The following is a 23,598-nucleotide window of genomic DNA, read 5'->3' as shown; positions in this document are numbered from 1 at the left end:
TTTGGCATAATATCTTTGGGTTTTTTTTTCAACAGAACATGTAGGTAGTGTTTTTTAAAGATCACTTTGCTGGCTGCTTATGGATCGTCATAAAGTTAATTCTGGTAAACAAAAAAGTGCCAAAACATTTTGAAATTCTATACCTTCATCATTGTCATGATCATCAAGGTCATCACACAAATGATCTCCCTTACCCTTTTGGTCTTGTAAGCAATAGGGATCTCCGACTGCTAAAGGCATGGCGGCTCAGTCCTTTTTATCAGCAAAGTTATGCGCGGCACAGTCAATTATTGTTTTGTTATATAAACATTTTAGGGTGGATTGTCTACTACACAAGTGACATTGGCATAAAATACCTTAATGCACAAGCAATACTCATAACTGGGAACTTTCAAAATATGCTGACCCTGTTAACCCTTTTAGTGGCCCATTTTGAAAATTCTATGTAGTGACTTGCTAAACGTCTGCTAAGAGTGGGCTCATTGAAGCCTTGATTTGTCATTGTTTAAAGACCTGCATTCAAGCAGGAATATCAATCATACCAGACTGGTAGCAAAAAGCACCATCTGGGAATCTTAGATATGTCTACAGCCATGTAGAATAGGAAGGAATAAGGTAGACCTGAAACATTTATCCAATAGCCCAATTGCCAAATTCTTCTTTATTATGTAGGAGAGTCACTTACCAACTGGGGGTAATTATTTTACTGATTAGTTTCGAGCAGTGATGCCGCAATGGCCAACTTTTTTTTGCGAATGTTTTCAAAACAAATAAAATTAAAAAAATTGAAAACATCCTGCAGCCAGGGTGACCTAGTTTACTCAGCAGGCACAATAATAGTTCATGATTGCAATTGTACTGAAGTGAAATGCTGTTTGTTTTCCAGAAGCTGAACTCAAGAACTGTATTTCTTCTAGCAACCTTAAACACTGTGAAGTGGGGATTGTGCAGCTCCCTAAGGACTGCACAGAAGGAGTTAAAGGTGTGAGTGGGGAGAGGATAATGAATGATGATGTCATTGCTGAGGGCTGGAATGAAGACTATGTGGCAGTGTTAGCCTCTCTCCCCACCTCTTGTATTACAAATGCTGATTTCTGTACAGTCCCAGCCTCCTCCTCCCACAACTGGATTTTAGGAACAGCTCAGCAGCTTCTCATTCAGGCACAAGCTCAGCAAGGGGTGAAGTCTGCTCTCTGGTAAGCAAGCAGCTGGTTGTAAAGGCATGTGTTAATGGTGCAGTCTATGTGCAGGTGATTGAATATTGTTTTATATAATAGACATCAGGTTTATCTTGTTTGTTACAGTCCATGAGAATTGTGTTCCTAGGTTTAAATCTTCCAGTAGGTGATACGGATTAACCTCTTGATTTATTACTTTATTGTAGTCAATCTGATTACAAGCTTGTTTGGCAGGTCTTCTGATCACTGGCTTTAAGGAGATGTGGCAATATGGAATGAAATTATCTTGTGCATTTAAAAAGCACTCTTCACCAGGTCTAAGAGGCTTTAGTTACTGACGGTTTAGTTGATAAGTCCCATAGATCTGACAATGCTGGGGTATATTCAGTAACGGGAGACTTTGCAGTAGTGCTTTTAATTCCTTCATTTCACTTTGCATTATGAAGAGCCCATGCTGGCTAGTTTCTCTAGCAAGGTCTGAACTGGACCTGTGAATGAATGAGGAGAGTTTGGAGAGATCTAATTAATTTAACTAGACAGTATGCAGGGCCAGCCAGGCTCTTTCATGCTGCAGAAGCTCACATGGGTTAATCCTTCGTGGTATATGGTAAAGTCATGGAGTGCAAACTCACTCTCCCTTTAGTGAATAACACCCACAGAGAAGAGACAATTGATTTACTTATTTTTTAACTAAGTTCCCACAGAAAATCTTTCCTGGTATACACATAAAATACCATAAGTGCTTGGGGCTCAGACAATGGTAATCCTTCAAATGGTTATTTTGTTTAGTTTATACATCCTGGCGAGTGACAAGTGTTGACTAATGTGTTGTTGAGTGATCACTTTTTTGTCTCTCTAGTTTAACTCTTATTTCCTATGTAATGCTAAATGCCTAAAATAAGGTGGGTGAAGTAGTATTTATTACTGGATAGATTGTGTGTACTCATGCTGGATATTGTTTTTGGTTTCCTCTTATTAGAGACTCATCCTTTACCACTGTTATGTTTTTTTTTTTTTGTGTTGTTTGCTCCTAATAATTGTCTTTTGACACCCGTGAGATATGGCCTCCTTTAGATACATCCGCTAATTGTCTAAAGGAGTTTGCAATACCTTTTTAGTTCAAAGTACAGCTGGGTGAGCCCAACAACAGGATTAACCAAGCTCATAAAGAGTGAGATGAAACTGCAGCTCTCCTGCTAACTCCCTCATCAATTAATAACCTCAACTGAACTTATAATGCGGACAATGCATTTGTACAATGCTGCCTTTCATAAGGAATGAATGGTGTTCATTGGAAACTATAAAAAAAATGTGCTAGATGTATACATATCATAACTGGAACAATTTGTGTTTCTACATGGTCCCCATTCCTTCACCTTTTTTCTTTCACACTATGATTGTACCGAACTTGTGCTTGTTTACTTTTAAAGTGTCGGTCGATACTAGATTCAGGCGGCCCTCTGTGTGTATTTTGTGTTTAGTGTAGCTTAATAACAAAATGTCAACCTAAAATACAACATCCAACCCTGACGCTCTGAGACCACTGTCCATGCATGGATATCTACAGGTTTATTTCATGGTTAACCGTCATTCTAGAAGGAACGCCATGCTTACTGGGTGGTACGTGTGGGAGGCCCACGACGCCACAGGTGTTCTTTATTTCCCTCACATTATATTTATTTTGTTTCTGTAACATATGCCCGTATTATTGCAAAGAAAACAGGGGCGCAACCTTAGCATGCTCTGATGGCTTTTCTGAATAGCGAAAATGTTTTTTTACTGTGTCTCGTACATGAAGTATATGGAAATGGTTCTGTGCAGTCTCCTCGTAGCTGAGTCTATGAAAGCTTTCATGTCTTGTGAATGCACACAATGTAAAGAACAAGATATGACCACCATAAAGCAGCGAGTGCCTGTGTTCAGCTCTGTGCGGATCTAAAAGGCGGGCGGTATGAGCTTTAGTATAGAATGTTTTTTGTGTTATGTCCAAGAAGAAGGCTAAGTTTAAATATCACAATTCCTGCATTAACGGGTAATAGAGATACTATACGAAATTAGAGGAGTTGGTAAATGAATGAACAGCCGATGCAATCCTTACCATTAATTTTATTATTATTAGTCTTTCACCAGTAAATACCTAGATTTCTCACTAAGCCTTTATGGCCCCAATGTGTGAATATGGAACTTCATATGTTTCTTTTAGGAAAGGTATTAGTTACTTGTTGTAAAATTTTGTCACAAGACATTCAAAAAACACCATTATAATGCCCACAATTTTGTTCATCATTAGACTATTTCTATCCGTTTTGGTGTCATTGTTTCCAGACCAGTTCAAACATCCTATGCTGTGTCTTGCTGTGATCCTATAGGAAACTATAGAATTAAACGCTTACATACAGGAACTCCATGAGATCAGAGCACGTGGATGAGACAGAGTAATATCTCAGTTGGGTTAAGTTGACCTTTAGCTACACAGAAGTCTGTAGGATAATAGTCTATTATCAGTCTACAAGGTGATTCATTAAGTTATCTTAAAGGTAAAAATAACTTGTACGTTTTGTGAGTCTCCAAGAAAACTTTTTTTTTTTATTTTTTTATTTGTTCAACACTTGATTACCCCCAAAATTCTATAGCTTCCCTTAAGTCTGCCTTGAAACTGGGTAGAGTGACCACCACATCCAGGAGATGCCCAAAGAATGATGAATTACAGAGACTGACACCCCCAAAATATACCTCCAATTTAGCAAAGGATGTCCTTGGAGTCAGAGAATAGACCCCAATATTTGCGTCTGCTAAGCATAGGCCTTAAATTACTTTGCATCATATTCTTGTAAAACTTAATTTACTATGTGTATTTTATATAAACACTTTAGATTGCATAAACTATCTATAGTTGCTTTTTATTATATTTATATTATGTGCTAGTTTTAGGTAGGGTAGAAACACCCTGCATCTTTTGCCACCTTACCTATTTACACAGGGTGCATCTACTTTATTTACAGCAGCACCATTATCCCCTCATTATACATATATCACTTAATGTTTGTTACCTTTTGAATTTACCATCTGTATCACTGATTTGTTTTTCATAAAGAAGTAACCAGTGATGGAGCAGATGGTGTGTATGGAGAACCGTGTGTCTCCATGTCTTGCTGTTAAGCAGTGATCTGCCCCATTCATCACCACTACAAGTGTTTCTACCTCCCCAATGGTGCATCGACTGCCATTTCTTGTCTTCTTCCTGGTCTGTGCGTCATTTGGCCGAGAGAAGGCACATGAACATAATCTTGTTAATTATTATGAGCTTCATGGAAAAAATACGGTGTTTGCTCGATTATAAGACGACCCTGATTATAAGACGACCCCCCAAAATCTAAATATTAATTTAGGAAAAAAACAAAAACCCTGAATATAAGACTACCCTATAGGAAAAAAAGTTTTACTAGTAAATATTAATTCATGTAAAACAATTTTTTCATATTTAATAAAAGCTATGATTGAGAAAAATATATATTTTTTTTTATTTCCTTTTATTTGCCAACCTGCCCCCCCCAGTTATGCACATCTGCCCCCAGGGTTGCCACTCTGCCCCCAGAAATGCCTTATACCCCCTATTTGCCAGTCTGCCCCATGATGTGCCTTTTAACCCTCTATATGCCACTCTGCCTCCAGAAATGTCTTATACCATCCTATATGCCACTCTGCCCCATGATATGCCTTTTAACCCCTATATGCCAGAGTGGCATATAGGGGGTTAAAAGGCATATCATGGGGCAGAGTGGCATATAGGGGGTTAAAAGGCATAACTGCTAACAGCAATCACACTCCTATCAAGCCAAGGCAGCCAGTACATGCTGGAACCTGGGGATGATACCATGCTACCACCACCACCACCACCCTTACACATCCATGCTATCACACACTCATTCACAAACATTTAAATACTCATTCACTCCATTTATCACACATACTTCACACATTAATCACAAAAACCCTCCCCCACCCCCTTACCTGAACTGCAGATCTCTCACTCGAAGACTTCTGCAGGGGCCCGGCTGTGCGAGCAACTTCTCTGGCCCCGCCCCCAGAGGAAGGAGGGGGGAGGCAGAGTTATGTGACACTCTTCTAGCTTCCTGTTCTCCTGCCGCTGGTAGAAGAGAAGGCGCTCGCGACCAAAGCGCCTGTAAACAGCCTGGCCCCAGCGGAGGTCTGATAAGAAGACGACCTTGATTATAAGACGAGGGGTATTATAATCGAGCAAATACGGTAATTCAATTCGGTATAGTTTTTCTTTTAATTGAAGTAAAAACTAGGTTTCAAACAACATTCTGAATGTTTACAACTTGGGCAAAGCATTAAATTCTGTACAAATCTGAATAAGAAAGTGAATGTGTTGTTAGTATTCATGTCACTGGTTCTCAGGGAGCTTGTTCATTGTCGAATAAAACAAAAACACAACATTGAGTTTAGTTCTGTCTGAAAGGAATTTAATATCCTTATTTAACCTGCCATTGGATCAAAATATAAAACCAGACTCTGAAGAGGCTATAGAGAGACATTCTCTATTTCCTGAAAAACATAATAAGGTTGGGAGAATAACAGGCAAGGTTCAATAGGACAACATTATATGAAAATCATTGGTAGACTTGGCGTTCGGAATCGTATGAATTGCAAGCTTAACAAACGTTGCCAATTTTGTCAATCCGTACGAATCACCAAAAACGAGGCCAGACCCCCTACAAAACAGCCAAAAACAACGCAAAAAGCTCAGTTTTCATCCGAAATCCGCAGGTTCTTTCACTCACAGTCTTTGAATGGCTCCCTACCTTCTCTGATGACCGCTTCCATGTCTTGCATTGGAGGATCGGGGAGAGGACGTCACCGGGAACTCCGCTATTCTGGCCTAAGTTTACACAGAGTTATCTCAGGGCAAAATGGTGGAGCTTCCAGTGACAGCAGAGCAGAGCTGCCGGCAGCAAAGTTATGGAGACAATTCAGAGAGCATGAGAGAGAGTGAATGAAAATGAGTGTGAGAGTCTAAGATGCCCCCTCGATTTTTGGCCCAAAAGGCACGGGCAGGAAACTGATTTTGTTGTCTGGAAACAACATAATCCAAGTTGTTTTTAGCTAAACATTTCCTCTACTTTCACATGTTTAGCTAACTTTGCCAGCCCCGGCTCATGTATTATAACTCAATGCTGATCAACAGTGTCTTTTTAGACAATAGATGCGGTGCCCACCACTTTTCAAGGATTTTCCCTTAAATCAATACTGAAAAATGTGACTTGGCCATTAAAATCAAAGTGTCATTGAGGAAAAGTATGTCAGTCTTGGTCAGTTGGCCTCCAATCCTCAAAATTCAGAAAATATTCAAACATTTCTATATTTTATTTGACTACTAGCAAATGGTCTACTTATATCCAGAAAACCCATGTGTCTGAAGCTTTTTGGATATGCAGCCTGCCTAGAATCTGTTTTTTTTTTTTTTTTTTTTTTTTTTTTTTTTTTATTGATGCTTCATGATAGGTCAAAAGGGAAAATGTGTAGGGGGTTTCACCTAACCACTGACCCGAGTAACTAGTATTATTCTAGGCTATATTTTAATAATGGTAACAATCCAAAGCACTTGCCTACTTTCCACTTATCAAGTTTTACCTCTAAGGACAGATCAGAATTAAAGTAGTGCGCTAAAACAAAGTTAAATAAGGAATGGAGATGCAGTCAGTACGGGGGTAACCTGAAATCCTTGTGCTATATAGCACTGTTTGTATGTTTTTCAGTTTGTTTCTATACACCCGAAGCAGATACGAGTTCACTCAAACATAGTACATTTATATGAAACCATCTTATTCAGTAGTAGTATTTTACATCGTGGAGAGCAGTTTTATAGTATATAGACTATGGAGACACCTACACCTAACTCTAACAAATCCATGACCATATATTTATCAAGAATTAGTTTAATAATATTTATCATTTTCGTTTTATAGTAACATTTGTGAGCAAAGTATAAACCCATTTCTAAAATGATACATTTATGATTAGAAACGAACTGTTCCTATTATTCAGTATAGCTTGGGATCCATATTATATGTCAAATAACCTGTGTTTTTGAGTGGGTGTCCGATGTTTTATGGATGTGAAAAGGTTCTGTAATTTTAGCCCAGAGTGCATGATTGTTAGGTTATTGTAAATTTAAATGATTTACATACTGGATATGTTGTGGCAACAAAGTAAAAAGAATCCAAAATGGCCACTGAATAATTTATTGCTTTGGCGCAGAATCCTAACAATTACAGAAACAAACATTCTCACAGCTTCATGCACAATGTTTCCTTTGTGTTGTTTGCTCAGTACGCGATGGCAGTCCACGCTGCCAGTCCATTTGATATGTAACATCTGTCAAACAGTCATTGGAGATGTAGAAGACATAACTGAAGTTCATGAACGCAGACGTTGTGTTTCAGTTTTCAGATCTGGGTAACTTATGGCATAAAATGGTTAAAAAAAAACAAAAAGCTGTGTTTTAATTTAGAGATTCAGCTGGTGTTTTTCAAAGTGGATTGTTTCGTCTTGATCCATGTCAGCTGCTGTTTGGTATCCCAGCCAATTGTTTGCTTAAATGAACAGGAATGCTAATCTAGAGTGCTGTGTGAATTTCATCATCAGACGTTGTAAAAATCTCACTTTCCTATCTGTGGCACACTATGCTCTGCCTGTTGAGAAGAGTTGCACTACAGTTCAGAAGGTTTTGACCTATTAAAGGTTGACGTTGGCATCGACAGAACTGTAATTATGGATTTCCTCTTTAAAATGGCAAAAATGAAATTATTCTACAGAAGGCTTTTTGGTGTATTTTGGATTTATCAAGGTAGAACAATATGGAAGATATCGTTCAATACTTTTTGCGCCTAACTCCTGTGACATTGATGGAGGAAGGTCACCAATTTACTTGAATATACTTTGGATTTGGATGAAGCCATCATGAGGGCGAAACCTGGAATGGTCTTGCAGGAAAGGTGACCACATCTAAACTATTCTGAAAACCGTAAATGACAGAATTCAATATGGCTTCTTATGAAGATCTCTTATTTATCTAAGTGTGTGCCCCCCCCCAGATTGTTGTACCTTTTCATGTTATCTGCATAAATAAGGAGCCTGTTTTGAACTCTGTCATTTACTAGCCGAATGAGACTGCACAGGTTTTTTACAGTAAGATTTCATCAATTCCTGATGATTGGATCTGCTGATCCTCCGACGTTACACCTGCCAACTGAGGATCCCGGTGAGTGATGAGCACAGTAGCCTCATTGATTGTTTGCTTTGTAATTATTGTATTATGAGAACTGTTGACAGCTTTCCATAGTAGGCCAACTTCTGGGAACTGTGTTTTTAATCCTTAGGTGGAAAAAATGACTGTGTTTGCGTAATCCTTTGCGCTTGTAATATCTTACCTCTGTACTCCACGAGGTCCCACAACACATCATTGGACTCGATATGCTCCTCTTGAGAAGGCGCGGTAGGGTCTTCCACATCCTTCCTCGTCTTGCGCGCTTGCTAGAGTGGCAGGTGCACACGACTGATGTCACAGAACCTGTTGTATGAAATTTTGACTTCCATGAACCTGGAAGCAGCCTATAAAACTCAAATTTATACTTTCTAGTTACCCTTGGTTGGCGTATGTGCTTAAGTAATTGTGTCCAGCTTTACTTTGGAGTTTTTGACCTGGTTTGTCTCTTTCCCTCACTTTTGTCTCTTGACTACATTTGGTTTGATCTGGCTTCAGTGGTGGCTGGTGGGTAATTCCAGTGGGGGTTCACAATATATACATTTTGAAAATTAAATGTACATTTACGATGTAATGCACAGGTTAAAATACATTTCCCTAAAGACTCCATAAATTAACCCCCACCTCCCCTAACTTTCAGCAGCCCAAATATTAATTTTATACTTACTGTTAGATGAGTTGAAAGGGGCGGGGCCAATCGTCAGTGTGACTGCATGAAGAGACAGGGAAGCAGAAAGTTGTTAGCCCCGCCTCCTCATTCACGTCAGTCACTGGGTAGGGCGAGGAGATTCCAGTCTGGGCGGTGTGTGTTGGCTGGGAGCTACTCCCCCGTTCGCACAGCTTTTACAATCAAATGGGCAGTTCAGCAAGCGCGGCAGCAATTGAGCCAAATAGGCTCTTTCTTCATATCACACGTGCGATAGGCATAGGCAGGCTACAGCAGGGCACAGGAGGCTTCATGGCACGTGAACCCCCAAAGCGCAAAAGGAAAAAAAAAAAGTGTTGAAAAACATTTTTTTTTTTCCTTTTGTGCTTGGGGATTCACGTGCGCATGTGCTCCTATGGAGGAGCCTCCACTATCTGGCTTAGTCCTTGACCTCGATTTGTTCCTTGATTTGGCATAGACATTCAAGTGTGGCATGGTTTGATTTAGATTTAGCATCACAATTTTGTTACCTTGTCCAGGATCCTTGACTCCTGTCCGTAATTATTGCTTCTGGTCCAGTTTTCTGCCTGTGGGCTCCAATCTCCTACCTATAATCTTAATAGCACTATAGGATTTATGTGGGGGGGGGAAACCAAGTGTTTAGGCTTGCTTGGTGGATGTAAGTTTGTTTGGCAGTGCTTCTTTATTTCTTAACTTAAGTGGACAGGATTTCATAAACTTTCTTGTTTCAACCATAACATATTATTTTCACCATAATATAGTGAATTTTTTTATTACGTTACTGGTTCCAGAGAAGAGTCTGTGGATGTTCTATTTTTAGATTCTATTTTCAGATGATTATATCATAATGACTACTTCAGAAATACAGCAATAAAATATTTAACTCTGGCATTTACTCTGTTTTACTGCTGGAGCATCTACTTACATTATATCTGCATTGATAGAGTCTTTTAAAGTACATCTGTTCCTGTTCAGAAGCATTAATAGGAGATTTGAACCTGGTGTTCCTTGTATGCCACAGGAAATTAAAATATATGAGAATGCTGGATAAAACACTAATGCTTTTCCTTTATTTCCTAAGGCGCTATTAACAGTTGTGTTGTATCTTTTCAGTGTAGACAGTTTGATGTAAGGAGGGTTGCGTATTTGTATTAAACATAAATAAAGCAAATCAGACATATAATTCCAAGGTGAAGACCTGCCTTTATCAGAGATATTGGGATCTGTCTAATAAACGTTAAATGTATGTGTTGTCTATGTGGTACTTATTGAGTTAACCGTTTCAGTAAGTGTATGAAATAATTATTGTGTGTGTATATGTATGTGTATACATATATATTATATAATATTTCTGTTTTTTTAACCTGATCAGTAAGTTATAGATCTTGTTTTCTTGGTCAGCCAGAAGAATATTTGCAGAAGTAGCCTCAGGTTGTCATTACCTAGAAGCAGCAACAGGAACTCTTTCTGAATAGGCAGCTAACCGTGTGACGTGAAGAGTAGTTGAGTATAATGCGTTGGCTGATGGCGAAATGAAGCTTACATTTGATTGGAAAGCTTAGGCTACTGATATTTTTTTAAGATGCAGAGAGAGAAGTTGTGATTAATTAGGGCAAATTAGAAAGCTGAACACATATGAATTTGCCTTATATTTGTGGACATCACTAGTGTCTTCATGGTGAATTAAGCAAATTCTTTTGATTTAGTGCTTTTTGACCCTATTCTGCATCATGCTTTCACCTATGTAAATCTGGTGTGATGGGTGTGAACAGCCACAGGGAGATAATAGTAGTGTTTTTATTTTTTTGAAGCTTCAAGAAACCAGTCTCGGCATGTAAATACACATTTATAGTAATGGAAGCTTCATTGCATAACCTGTGACCTGGATTCAATCACAGTTATTAATGTATAATTTGAATCACAAAGTAACACAGGGAGTGGAGAGCTTACAATCATTAGCCATCTATTGTATACACTTTTTTTATGGAAATGAGTGCATGGTGAAATGCCCTCATACATTTCACGCCTAGTTTTGCAACATTAAGCTCACGTGAGATGCTTCATGTCCCATTGGCCGCTAACAGCACAGAAATCTTCAATTCAACAAGTTCTGGAGCCTGAAAATTTTAGCTAATTGCCTTCAGCCATATATCCCCGATCTGATCAGGTGGGATTTGTTCCCGGGCAGGGAGGCAAGAGATAATACCATCAAAGTTATTAATATCTCTTCTGCGCAACGGAATAAGACCCCTCTCACCGTGGCCTCAATGGATGCCGAAAAAGGCATTCGATCGGGTCACCTGGGCATTTCTTTTTAAGGTGCTACGTAGGATTGGCCTGGGGTCAATTTTTTGACGTGCATTAAAGCTCTTTACACAGCTCAAACTGCACATATTTTGCCAAATGGTATTTTGTCTGACCGGATACCCTTATCTAATGGTACAAGACAGGGATGCCCTTTATCTCCCTTATTATTCATTCTGGTAATTGAACCTCTTGCAAATGCTCTATTCCAGAGATTATGGGTGTACAGATTGGCTCGCAGTCTCATATACTGTCAATGTTTGCAGATGGCATTTTGCTAACCCTTACCAGTCCCCTCCGGTCTCTCTCCCAGGTGATGCCTGAACTCGATAAGTTTCACTTTTTGGACTTACAAAATCAATTTGTCAAAGTCGGAGATCATGGGTTTTTTCTCCCGCCCTTAATCGGCAGATCCAAACTAAATTAAATACCACATTAAATACCTGGGCCTACTTATCCCACAGATCTGTCAAAATTGCAAAGTTTGAACTATGACCCTTAGCTGAGTAACCTTTTGTCTGACCTGCGTAGATGTGCGTATCCGCACGTTTCATGGCTTTGGAGGAGTCCTTTCTCGGCTGCCCTGTGAGTGTGATTCCCTGGATGCCTGACCCCATGAGGTGTGTCAGTTATCCTGCACATCCCTTTATTCCTTCAATTCTGAAGGTTCTTAGAAAAATTTCTAGGAAGGACTGGTTTCTAGTCTTCCAAGCCCTCTATTTGACCCCGTTGACCATGAACCCTGATTTTGCTCCTCGTCATTCTTTGGAGCGCATGAAGGCTTTAACGCCGCCTAATGGTTGTATTCTTCATCTTTGTCATGTGATTCCAAAGGAAACATTTTATTCGCTCTCTGGGTATTGTGGAGGAGGCTAACAGACCTTTAACTCCATTCGAGACGTTCTGTCTTGAGGAAGTGGAACCCCCCATTTGCTTTCCAAACTGTATGCAATTCCATTTGAACCCCCGGCCCTTATTATTTCAGCCTCTGGGAGAGAGATCTGGACCTAACATTGGGCCCTGCGGACTGGGAGAAAATTTTCCTTATAACACACAAGGGCACCGTCTCCAGCAGAATGCAGGAGACTACCTCTAAGCTTATTTCTAGATGGTACAAAGTTCCTCTAGATTCTTACCCCAGATCTTCCCCACTTGTTGGAGGTGCGGATCCCAACCGGGTTCTCTTCTTCAAATATGGGGGTCTTGTCCGGTCACATGCCCTTTTTGGGAGTCTGTCGTGGACATTATCAGAGAGGTGGCTCACCCAGATTTTCAAGCAGTCCCGGCCTCCATTCTATTATATCATACTAATATTCCTTACAAAACTTATAAGATGTCGTTGACATTTCACTTACTAAACGCAGCGAAAACTGTCCTCCCACGGTATTGGAAATCTACTGATTTTCCCCCATCTATTGAGGCTTGGGTTACCTGCGTAGAATTATCTGCCGTATGGAGGCTCGGGAATCGGGTCATAAGAATTTACTTCCGTTGGAAAAAAAAATGCTTCTAACCTAGATAATCGCCCTCTTGCATCTAAATCTCTAGATCAGCCTTTAGAATTAAGTGGTTGCGTTACAACCCATATTCTGTTCTCTTTTTAGCTGACTGTCCTTGTAGTGTCGGATGTATCTGGCTCTGCAACCTTTCGCCACTGGATTGCAGTTCAATGTTTTGTTTTTCTGTTCATATGTATTGCTCTTTTCTTTGACTTTGTAATTGGGGTACCATATTATGTTTTTCCTCCATATGTGTCGCCTTTATGGATACTCCTTGTCATCTTTTACATTGTTCTCTCTGTGATGTACAACTGATACATGCTTGCCTTTGTTAAGTGTAATAAGATAATATCCTCTGTAACTTACAGGACTACGTTGTCGCTGTTATCATGGCTTGACTGTTGTCGCGTTTTTCTCTGTCTTACACATCTTGTATAAATATTATGTGACACTCCCGTATTTATACATTGTATTTCTGTACCATGTTACCTATTTGTGCAATAAACAGAGAATTGATTACAAATTCTGGAGCCTGTGCAGCATTTGTACTAGTCTGTGCAGGCCTGATAGGTCATTAACATTGGAATACAATCCACTTAATTGTTTCGTGACTTACAAGCCCTTCCTTTATACACTGAAATTCTCCTTTATTTGATTGTTTATATAATTAGATATGTCCTTAGCACACAAAAGAAAGTGGGTTTTACATCTATATCTATTCAATGTGTGCTGTTATGACGCAAGCCCTCGTATTGCCCTTGGTGTCCCACGCATGTCTGTGATAATATATTGATATATTCTGTAAGGGCAAGGATCTAGTTTTGAATAAATTGTCGTCGTTGTGTTTTTATGCATTTTTTGAATGTGCTGGAATAGGACTTGGCATAACATTAAGATTTTGCTCGTGTCTAAAATGTTTTATCTATTGTTTTTCCAGTCTCAAGATGCCAAACTGGGGAGGTGGAAACAAATGCAGCGCCTGTGACAGGACGGTATACCATGCCGAAGAAGTGCAGTGTGACGGGAAAAGCTTTCATAAATGCTGCTTCCTTTGCAGTAAGTTAACTTTGAAGATTATTGCTTGTTACCAAGCAGCAATCAACCAAATAACGGTCCAGAGCAAATATATTTTTGTGTTCTTATTCTGTTCAAGATCCACAGTTTGGTACTTTTTGTATAGACTGCATTTTTTTTTAAAAACTCTTTCTTCCCTATACCCTACAGTATATATTCTAATGCTCTACACATACTGCCAGGTTAAGGGCTGATTTTTAAAATATTTGGCTCCTGGAAAAAGTGAATGAGTGATGAGCTATGTTGTGACATGGCTCATAATGGTGACCTATAAGTGTGCATACTTTTCTTGCCCTTGCTGCTGTCCAATGCCGTGTGGGGGTTGTTAAAACAAACTGACCAGTGACTAGTCTGTACGCAGACTACTAGAATGTGAGATCACAGAAAGTCCACTTGCTATATGTAGGACAATCCTATTTTTGTTTATTAGGTTTATGCCCATGAATTCTCTCTGGAAAACCTCATTCTACAGTCACTGCGCAGTGCTCAGAATGAGAGAACTTTTTCCGTTTGTTGAATGGCAGGAATATACAGTTTTCTTTGTTTGGTGGCGGACTGGAAAATAATTGCCATTTAATAGCCTGAGTACTGCTGCCTTTTTTTTGTGTTCCAAGATAAAACGCTGGATCTGAGTGTATTGTTTTTTCTTTAAAACAATTTGTTCGGTCGTCTTAACTTTTTTTCTTTTTTTCTGTAGTGGTATGCAGAAAAAATCTGGATAGCACCACTATGGCTATCCATGACAATGAGATTTACTGCCGGTCCTGTTATGGAAAAAAGTATGGACCAAAGGGTTATGGCTATGGCCAAGGAGCAGGCACTTTAAATATGGACAGAGGAGAAAGACTTGGCATTAAACCAGAGGAGTATGTTTGTTTGTTTGTTTCCTTCCTTATTATGTTTAAGATCTTAAGCATGCTGCCTTGCAGTAGTTCTGATGTTGGGTTCCAGAAACTGAGCGCATATATAATACACAAGGTATACTGTAATGCAGGCAGAATACACACAGACTTATACACCTGAAAGTACTGTACAGGGACGTTGTATAGCAACAACCAAACAAGCAGTGACACAAGAAGTGACACCAACCATATCAAAAGAAGTTGCAAGGGTGAATGTGGAATTGCAGCAGGATTGACATCTGGAATTTCAGTGGGTAGGCAAAAAGTGGGGAAGGGGAAATGTTATGACAGAAGTCCAAGGGGCTGAAGAGGTAGGAGAGTGGAGCTGCGGATTTGTCCTTTTCCTCAAGGCTGTCACTGATGGAATATCCGTTAAGCAAGCAGAGGAGCAGCCTGTAACCATCTTGGTCAGCGGTTTGTTCCCTAATCAGTTTCTGGTAGTTCTTAGTGGACTGCAAAACAAGGCAGCTCTGTGGTGGAGTCTCTTGATAAAAGAGCTTACATTTCTCTTCCTTCTCAAGATTCTCCACTCCAAAGAATCCAAGTAAATCATCTTCTGCACCAAAGTGACTTGGTGCTAAAGGTCCAACAAGAACTGCAACCTGTTCTGCAGCCTTCCCTCCTATCACTGGCCTTCCCAGCAAGACAATGTAATCTTGGCATGAGGGAAGGGAGCTGCTGTTTACCCTTTTTGGCTTTAGCTGATTAGCTTGTCTTGAAACAACAGCAACACCGTGATTCTAAAAAAGTTACCTTGGTTCCACAAATATAACATCCCAGGGAATTCGAGGTGTAAGGCTGCATATTCTACATAGCGTAGAAAAGCTTCTGCTTCTGTTAATTAACACGGTATAGGTATTTTCTTTATATGCAGAGTAGGTAAAATTGTATACGAATGTTTGGTTTTTTTTTTGTAAATGAACAGTTATTTAGGGGGAGATTAGGTGTATGGTAGGAAATGTCGTTTGGATACTGGAAGAAAAGTGCAGATATCATAAAGGGGGAAACTATCTCAATTTAAGCATTTAAACAGTAATGCGTTGACCGGAAGTGGGTATTTGACTTTCTTCTAGTAAACGTTTTTTTTTTTATCTGCAGATCTGAAAGTCACTATTGTAGGCAGTGATGCCACTTTGGATGACTTGCTGTTCAATCCACCACACTAAGATTATGCTTTATGGCAATGCCAGTGAGGTCCTTTCCTCCACATCCTTTCATAAAGGATCCACTGGGTTTTTTAACACATTTTATTGTTTTACGACAAGGCAGTATGTGTAACTAATATGCAGCTGTCTAAAACCACATATCATTTGAAAGCTAGAATTGTTTTAAATGTGATTATAAAAATGTTTTTTAAAAAAAGTTCTTAGTTTAACATCTTAATTGTTTGTTTGAAACATTTTGTGTGAGATTTAGCCACACAATAGACTTAAAGTCCCATAATCTTTCCACAACAACATGCTCAGTAACCAAGAGATTACGGGAGTAATGCAGACTTTGTACTTAAAAAACTCACTTTATAATTCCTACTCTTTGATTACAGAGCACAACACTCTCGCCCCACCACCAGCTCAAACCCTTCAAAGTTTGCTCAGAAGTTTGGAGGTACTGAGAAGTGCCCTCGGTGTGGAGAATCTGTGTATGCTGCCGAAAAAGTAATGGGGGCTGGAAAAGTAAGTTGGGTCTCTTAAAGGATAAACACCTGAGAGCCTATGTACTATAGCATTCAGCACCAGAACATCTTTACTATCTACATACAAGAAAACAAGGTTCCATTTACATTCTAATTTATAAGATAAAGAACATAGGAGCACAAAACCATTTATTTAAAATGATGCATCGGAATATAGTCAAACCACCAAACTCTTTTTACATTTAGCCTATTTTCAGTCTTGTTAGTTTGCGCAAAGAAAAACTCAAGTTATTGAACAATCAAGCTGGTGACCTGCGTGACATTAGTGGTTACTGTATAACTTGTAAGACATACAAAGCTAAGCTAAGGGTTGTGTTTAATTACAGTTCAACAATTCACTGGGTAAGGATGGGAAAACCATGGCTTTGCTAACCTTTAAAACATGTGTTCCTCGACTAACGTGCTAGAAAAGTTGAGAAAATATACATATCCTGATCTGGGAAGATTATGAGCGTTAATGGAAATAATAATACATTATAAAATGTAATGTAGGTTTTTACAGAGCTTTCATGTAAAAGCAGCCATAGATGACTCCCTGAGAGGCAGGGGAATGTGTTGCTTGTATGATACCAAAGAAAGGATGAGTAAGTAAGTCTATTTGTTCCCCACATAACAGCCATGGCATAAGAACTGCTTCAGGTGTGCAAAATGTGGCAAGAGCCTAGAATCGACCACTTTGACTGAAAAAGAAGGAGAAATCTATTGCAAAGGTAAGTGCTGGCTGCGTAGATCTTTGTCGTTATATTGTTTGTCATCTTGGAGCTAGCGCTGCTGACAGACAGGACACCAGGCTGTTGGGGAAAATCAATGTTATTAAATATAAACGCTCCAATATAGGAGATAAATGTGCATGTAAACGTGTGCACACAGGGATTGTGCATGGACCAGACAGTCCAAAGAGGCAGAAATAACATGCTGTGAGATTGAGGCCGTTTTGAAACGGATGTAGAGTTATTGGGCCCACGTCAAGCATGTCTGTGGTCTGGTTTGGACGGGGTTATGTTGATACTGTTAGGTGTAGATTGGCTCTGTGGTGTTCTGTAATAGGCTCGCAGGAAATGATGTTGTATTGTTGGCTTGTGAAGGTGTGGGCGATATGGAGGTGATGAATGGTAATAAATTCTGTGACACACATTTAAAGCATCAATGAGTTTGTTTTAGCAGTGACACACACACCGTAGATAAACCTGGAAAGAACGTGAGTGATAGTGCTGTTGTGATCTAATTATTTGAAACAGTTTCTCTGATTTGTAACTTATTCAGTGTAATACAAATTTGACAAGGTCCACAATACATACTGTAACTAAAATTATAAAACCATATGGATCTACCCTTTTATAATGATGCACGTGCCTACCAGACTTTACCGAGTCACAAAATGCATGCAGCTTTGTTACTAGACTCAGATCGAATACACTGAAGTGCCTTTAAATGTCTTTCCCAATAGAGATGGGGTCTGTGTTAACATGTTTCACAGAACGCTGGGCAGAAAATGCAGAGTAAGAGTACAATCTGAGTTAACACTTAAATTTAGTACTGTTCTCCAAAAATATCAATTCATGGGTTATTAGGTTTTTTTTTTTCTTTCTTTAACCCATATAAACAGAGATTCGGATGTCTGAGAAAATAAGAGCAAGCCATTATTTTTTTTTTCTCACTATTTTGTTAAAATTGCATAATTCTTTAGGTAAGATATTCTAAATTTGTTGAAGTAAATTACAACATTCATTGGGTTACATTTCATTGTTTTGTTTTTTTTTGTGTTACTGATGTTTTATTTTTTTTTCCTCACTGTAGCTTGTTATGCCAAGAATTTTGGTCCTAAAGGATTTGGCTATGGCCAAGGAGCTGGAGCTCTGGTCCATGCTCAGTAAAGATGACACAGATTGTTGAAGACACAGAACGTTCCTTGAGTTCTCCTCCTTATAATTGGGCAAAAATGTGTTCCAAAACTCCACTAATCACTGTGAAACTGAAGTTATACACCATAAGAAGCCCTTAAGTTCTTTGTAACCTTGGGCTTTTATTTTCTTTTCTCTGTAGGAATCAACGCTAATAAAGGGTTTTCAAATGTTTAAAATAAAAATTAATAAAATCTGTGCCACGTAGATCTGGATTTAACAGTATTATACAACTGGGTGTTCCTAGAAAATGTCAATTCTATATTGTATTTCCATCGATGTCTAATAAAAATCTAACTTCCTATTTTTTGTGTAGTTAATATGGGTCTTGTTTGACCTGACTGTTAACAAAAAGTAGGCCAGACTCGGTAAAAGCTGTAGAAAATTGAGTGTCCAAAGACTGATTTGTTCTCTGTGTAAAAGCTATATAGGAAAGTACAAAACAAAAAAGGCTGTATTTTCTTTTAAGCAGAGGAGAGAGAGAGAGGCAACACATTTAGCTATAAAGGAGGATTGTTAAGTAGGCTGAACTACTGTGCTGCCCGAGCGCTATCGTGAAACATGGTCCGAGTACATCTAATAAAAAAATAAATGTATTAAAGGACCTGTTTAGACTTATTTACAAAACTGTATTGTGCTTCCTTCCTCTTATGTTAACAACCAAGCCTGTGTTAAACGCTCCTTGTATATGAGCATGACAACTGTCTCGTTTAATTTCTGTACTAAGCACCCTTATGAAACATGTTCGGGGAAAAATGATTTCTGATGAACAGAAAGAAAATGCATTTTCTACAATCTGGGACAAAGGCATATATTTGTAACTACTATCGTTGGGAAGCTTACTGGGTAAGACTTCAAATGTCCCATAAAAAGTATCCCCATAGTTTGTAGGTCTTATTTAGCAGTGTATATGTTGGTTTGATGACAGGCTTCAGCAACTTAGTACAATACAGGCCAGAGCAAGCAGGTGAGTCAGTTATCCAAAGTTACCCTAGCCTGAGGATGCTACAAAAAGCTGTGTGTTGTGGAGCAGCTACTTTTGCAGCTTGGTAGCATACGAAAGTCTGAGACCTGGAGAGAAACACACTTTCTACCACAAGAGAATTAATAAATGAACTGGATGCTAAAGGCCTTGCTACAAGCATCGCCACCTTCATAACTGCAAATTTACCTTGTAGAATCTACTGCTGTGCAGAACAGCTCTGTATCTCTTCTGGCATAGGTTGCCACCATTCACCTACTGTAGGCAAGGGGTTAGGGTATGAGAGGAGGGCTCGTACCCCGACATACACTTCAGCTTACTTTGGTTGCTGTCATGCCCCTCTCGCCCTTACCTGCTCTCCTCAGCTGTCCTCAGTCACTGCAGGTCTCCTGGAAACGCATGATCGCAGTAGGCCAAAACCACAGCCTAAAGTTTCTACAAACTCCAGGGGGGACTTCCAGGTGTTGCCCAAATATCAACATAATGCAGTACACCTGTGGAGGGGAGGTAACACCTGTAACCCCATCAACTAAAGGCCACATACTGAACTAATGAACCAGCTGCTATGGATTTGCCACTGACTGGTGACCAATCCAGTAAGGAGTTTGTTCAGCACAGGGGAGGAGTAGATGCCTCCAGCACTATAAAAACCCCTCCAATAGTGAACACTTTACGCCAGTGTTCAAGAACTTTGGTTCCTGTATGTCCGTGGACTTCAGCTTCCTGTTCTCCTCTGCTCGTTCTGCTACAGACCCTCTATTGGATTCTCCATTACTTGACCTTTGGCTTCCCTATTGGACTACTCTGTTTGCCTGTTACCTGACCCTTGTCTGGACTACTATTTACTCTGATCGCTGCCTGCCCCTGACCTATTGAATTGTTTACTGACACTGCTTTGGACTATCCTCTGCTCTTACGCTCCCACCCCAATCCTGACAGTTGCACACCCACCCTCCTACTACCGAGGGTTCGCATAACGGATGTGACATCAGAAGTTTTTTGTTCTTATATGTAAAACCCAGTCAGCATTATATATGCCACATAACAGGCTTAGACTGGCAAATGCCCATTGGGCTCATAGCGGTGCACACTTTTATTGCCGCACAAGCAGCAGAATCTATCATCTGTACATATGTCATTTGGAGGCCTTAAAGTGTAAGGGGCACTTTTCATCCCCAGTTGAGTCATGGCGCATAGATTAAACGAGACTAGAAACGGATGTTAAGGAATAGGTTAAGAATCAGATGGACTTCAAGGGTATTTTGAGGCTAGGTAAAGCATTGGTCTTCTGTTAACCAAGGTTCAAGCACCTAGTTGTGACTCACTAAAACATACATGGGTTAGGCATAAAACTTTCCTGAATCAAAGGCCAGAACCAAGGCCTAATTAAGTTCTTAGTCTCTACATAGGCAGACTAGATATGCTCTTATCAGTCATCAAATTCTGTGATTCTATATATCAGTGTCCTGATATGCAACACACAGCAGGATATTGACATGAATTTTTAAAAATATAAATTTTAAATATAGTACAGAATACATAAACAGCTAAATTTGGAAATGCCGAAGCTCTGCCCGACTGTTTATTTACTAAACCGTTGAGTCATATTTTTAGACATTTGGGACGTCATCTGAACAGATCAATAACACAACACTGTGCCGAACTGTCAATATTTATTTGATTAATAACGTACAAAAAAACTGATGGAATTAAACTTATGTGAGGAAAGCTAAATTATGAAAATGTACATTTTCGGTTGCTCACAATGTTGTACATCAAGGCTGACAGTAGTAAAATAATACTTGGCACAGTTAAATAAATACAAAATGAAAAATACATACAATTCATAGCTTAAAACAGAATGATTCAGTATTGCAGTATTCTGGTGGTTGGCTCACAACTGAAAACCATCAAGAAGAAAAGTAATGAAATTAGCAATCGTTTTTTGGGTCAACAAAACAAAACGCATTTCTAACAAGGTAATGTTTCATTACAAAGATCTGTAAATTCCAGATATGTTTTTTCCCCTCACAGATAGTGTCCTTTTCTCCACTTCTTTATGAACTGCTTGAGATCAGACAGCTATCAGTGTAACCAGCAGATAATCAGTGCATATATAAATAGTCTAATCTGGTTTTTAATTCCATTTATATTTCTTCTAAAAAATTAAAAAAAAATAGGTACACAAGTAGACAAAAAATAGCATTTATGTGCAAATAGTTGAACATATAAAAAATTTACAGTTAAAAAAACCAAACTGACGAACAAAAATCTAACATATACAGCAGGTATGAAAAAAAAAGCCCTGGACAATGTTGAGTTTCTCGATTCACTTCACAAAATTGGAATACTTTATATACTAAATGCACTTAGACAGTTCTTCACTTGATAGTTATCCTATATATTGTGAAGGCTAGTCTACACAGAATTGCATTCCTTGTGGTAATTCAGTTATGCCACTTGGAAACGATGATCTCCGTTTTCTAGACTCCTCTGACCACTCCACCAGCCCAGATGCACGTTTCATGCAGGTTACTTTATCACATTTAAATTTACAAAAAAACAGAAGAAATGGTCTTCTGGATTTAAGGTACTTAACACCTCAAACACTCAGTCAGTGATTGTTGCAGTATGCGTAAAAAAAAAAAATAAAATAAACCCACAAAACCCCCAAGGCTTTAAATCCATACTAGGATACACTAGGACCGTTGCAGAGCTACTGATCACAGACCTCGGTCTTTCACTGAATTACAGCTCCAACAAACCTCTGGTAACCACAAAAAAGTAGTTTATGGATGATGGAAGATGTAGTCTAAGCTTTTGGGTGAAATGCATTAATTCACATTGGCCTTTGGGAACACCACAGCCAGAATACAACTACAAATTATACAAAACAGCAGCTATGTATTTCAGATTATCAGAAAATGTGGACTTCCGTATATTTACCTATAGCAGGGGTCACATTCATCTCTCTGCACGAACCAGGTTATTGGTCAATTTTGTTAACGTTTCAAAACTATGCTTTTTAATATTGTTTCAGCGTAACTACACGACAATGATTTAAAATAAAAAAATACTTTTAAAGTGTTTCAAATGTACCTTTTGGTGCTAAAGGACAAAATGGGAATGTACATTGAGTGTCATATCTGCATAGTCCTCCGTGTATAATGATGTATTATTTAAGCCTGAGTACACACTAAACAATTAGAAATAATAAAGCTTAAACTTAATAGTGTTGGGACTGATTGTGGTCCTGGAGACTACCATAATATCTCTAATACCAAACATTCAAGTACTGTATATAGAACAAGCATGGTTAGAGACACTGGGCCTGCAAACAATATATTGTGTCGAGGAAATCCACAATTTAATGTAATGGCTTTTAAATAATGAATGCTTATTTACACAGTCACTGCTCATCCTAAGGCAATGGGTGGGAATACCACAAGATCTGTATAATTACTGTAATGTACACATTACAGTAACCCTATTTTTTTTCCAACATCAATCACGCAGTGAACTTGTCATGCGGTATACTTGCCCACAGCAGTATGGAACATCACTAAAATGAAATATGCATTAAACATGCAAACACAACAGAGAAACCTAGCTGATAAATTATCTATGTACATTCTATACATTTGTCTCTTGATGCTCCTACAGAGCAGCATTGCTTGCTCTTTTCTTAGTATGGGTTACCACGCAGCTTAGTGCCCAGCAGACCCCAGGCTATAACCCATTAAACACAAGGATCAGTGAAGCACATGGATTTTTCATACCAGACTCACACCTTGATCTACAAGATCTCAAAAAGAGACATTGTAGGTATACCTAGAACATATAATGGGTATGGCCTGTAAGAATATATGACTTAATCTGTTAACCTACTAAAGGGCCAGGTGCTTAAATTACCTATATTCAGATCATAATCTTTCCTTTTTAATTTAATATTTTTGAAGAGTTATTAGCTCTGCATATATAAGCATTTAGTATACTATAAAGCACCATGTTCCTTCTTAGAAGCAATTGGAAGGTATGAAGGGAAGAACGTTTTACAATGCGGAGTTTTGAGGGTTTATGCATCTACAGCTGACAAGAAACGTAGAACAT

General features: G+C 38.9%; 1 protein-coding gene across 1 annotated transcript; it reads left to right on the top strand.

Annotated features, from left to right (window-relative positions):
- Nucleotides 1-1,050: 1,050 nt before the first annotated feature.
- Nucleotides 1,051-18,810, top strand: CSRP2 (cysteine and glycine rich protein 2). Its single transcript, XM_053462636.1, has 6 exons — nt 1,051-1,196; nt 13,874-13,992; nt 14,708-14,876; nt 16,456-16,585; nt 17,222-17,315; nt 18,403-18,810. Exons 2-6 carry the CDS (start codon nt 13,881-13,883, stop codon nt 18,477-18,479), a joined length of 582 nt encoding a protein of 193 aa, XP_053318611.1. The 5' UTR covers nt 1,051-1,196; nt 13,874-13,880; the 3' UTR covers nt 18,480-18,810.
- Nucleotides 18,811-23,598: the final 4,788 nt, after the last annotated feature.

Source organism: Spea bombifrons, chromosome 4 (genome assembly GCF_027358695.1).
Source record: "Spea bombifrons isolate aSpeBom1 chromosome 4, aSpeBom1.2.pri, whole genome shotgun sequence".
Lineage (NCBI taxonomy): Eukaryota > Metazoa > Chordata > Amphibia > Anura > Pelobatidae > Spea > Spea bombifrons.
Note: the sequence above shows the minus strand (reverse complement) of the source record. Positions and strands in the feature narration are given on the sequence as shown.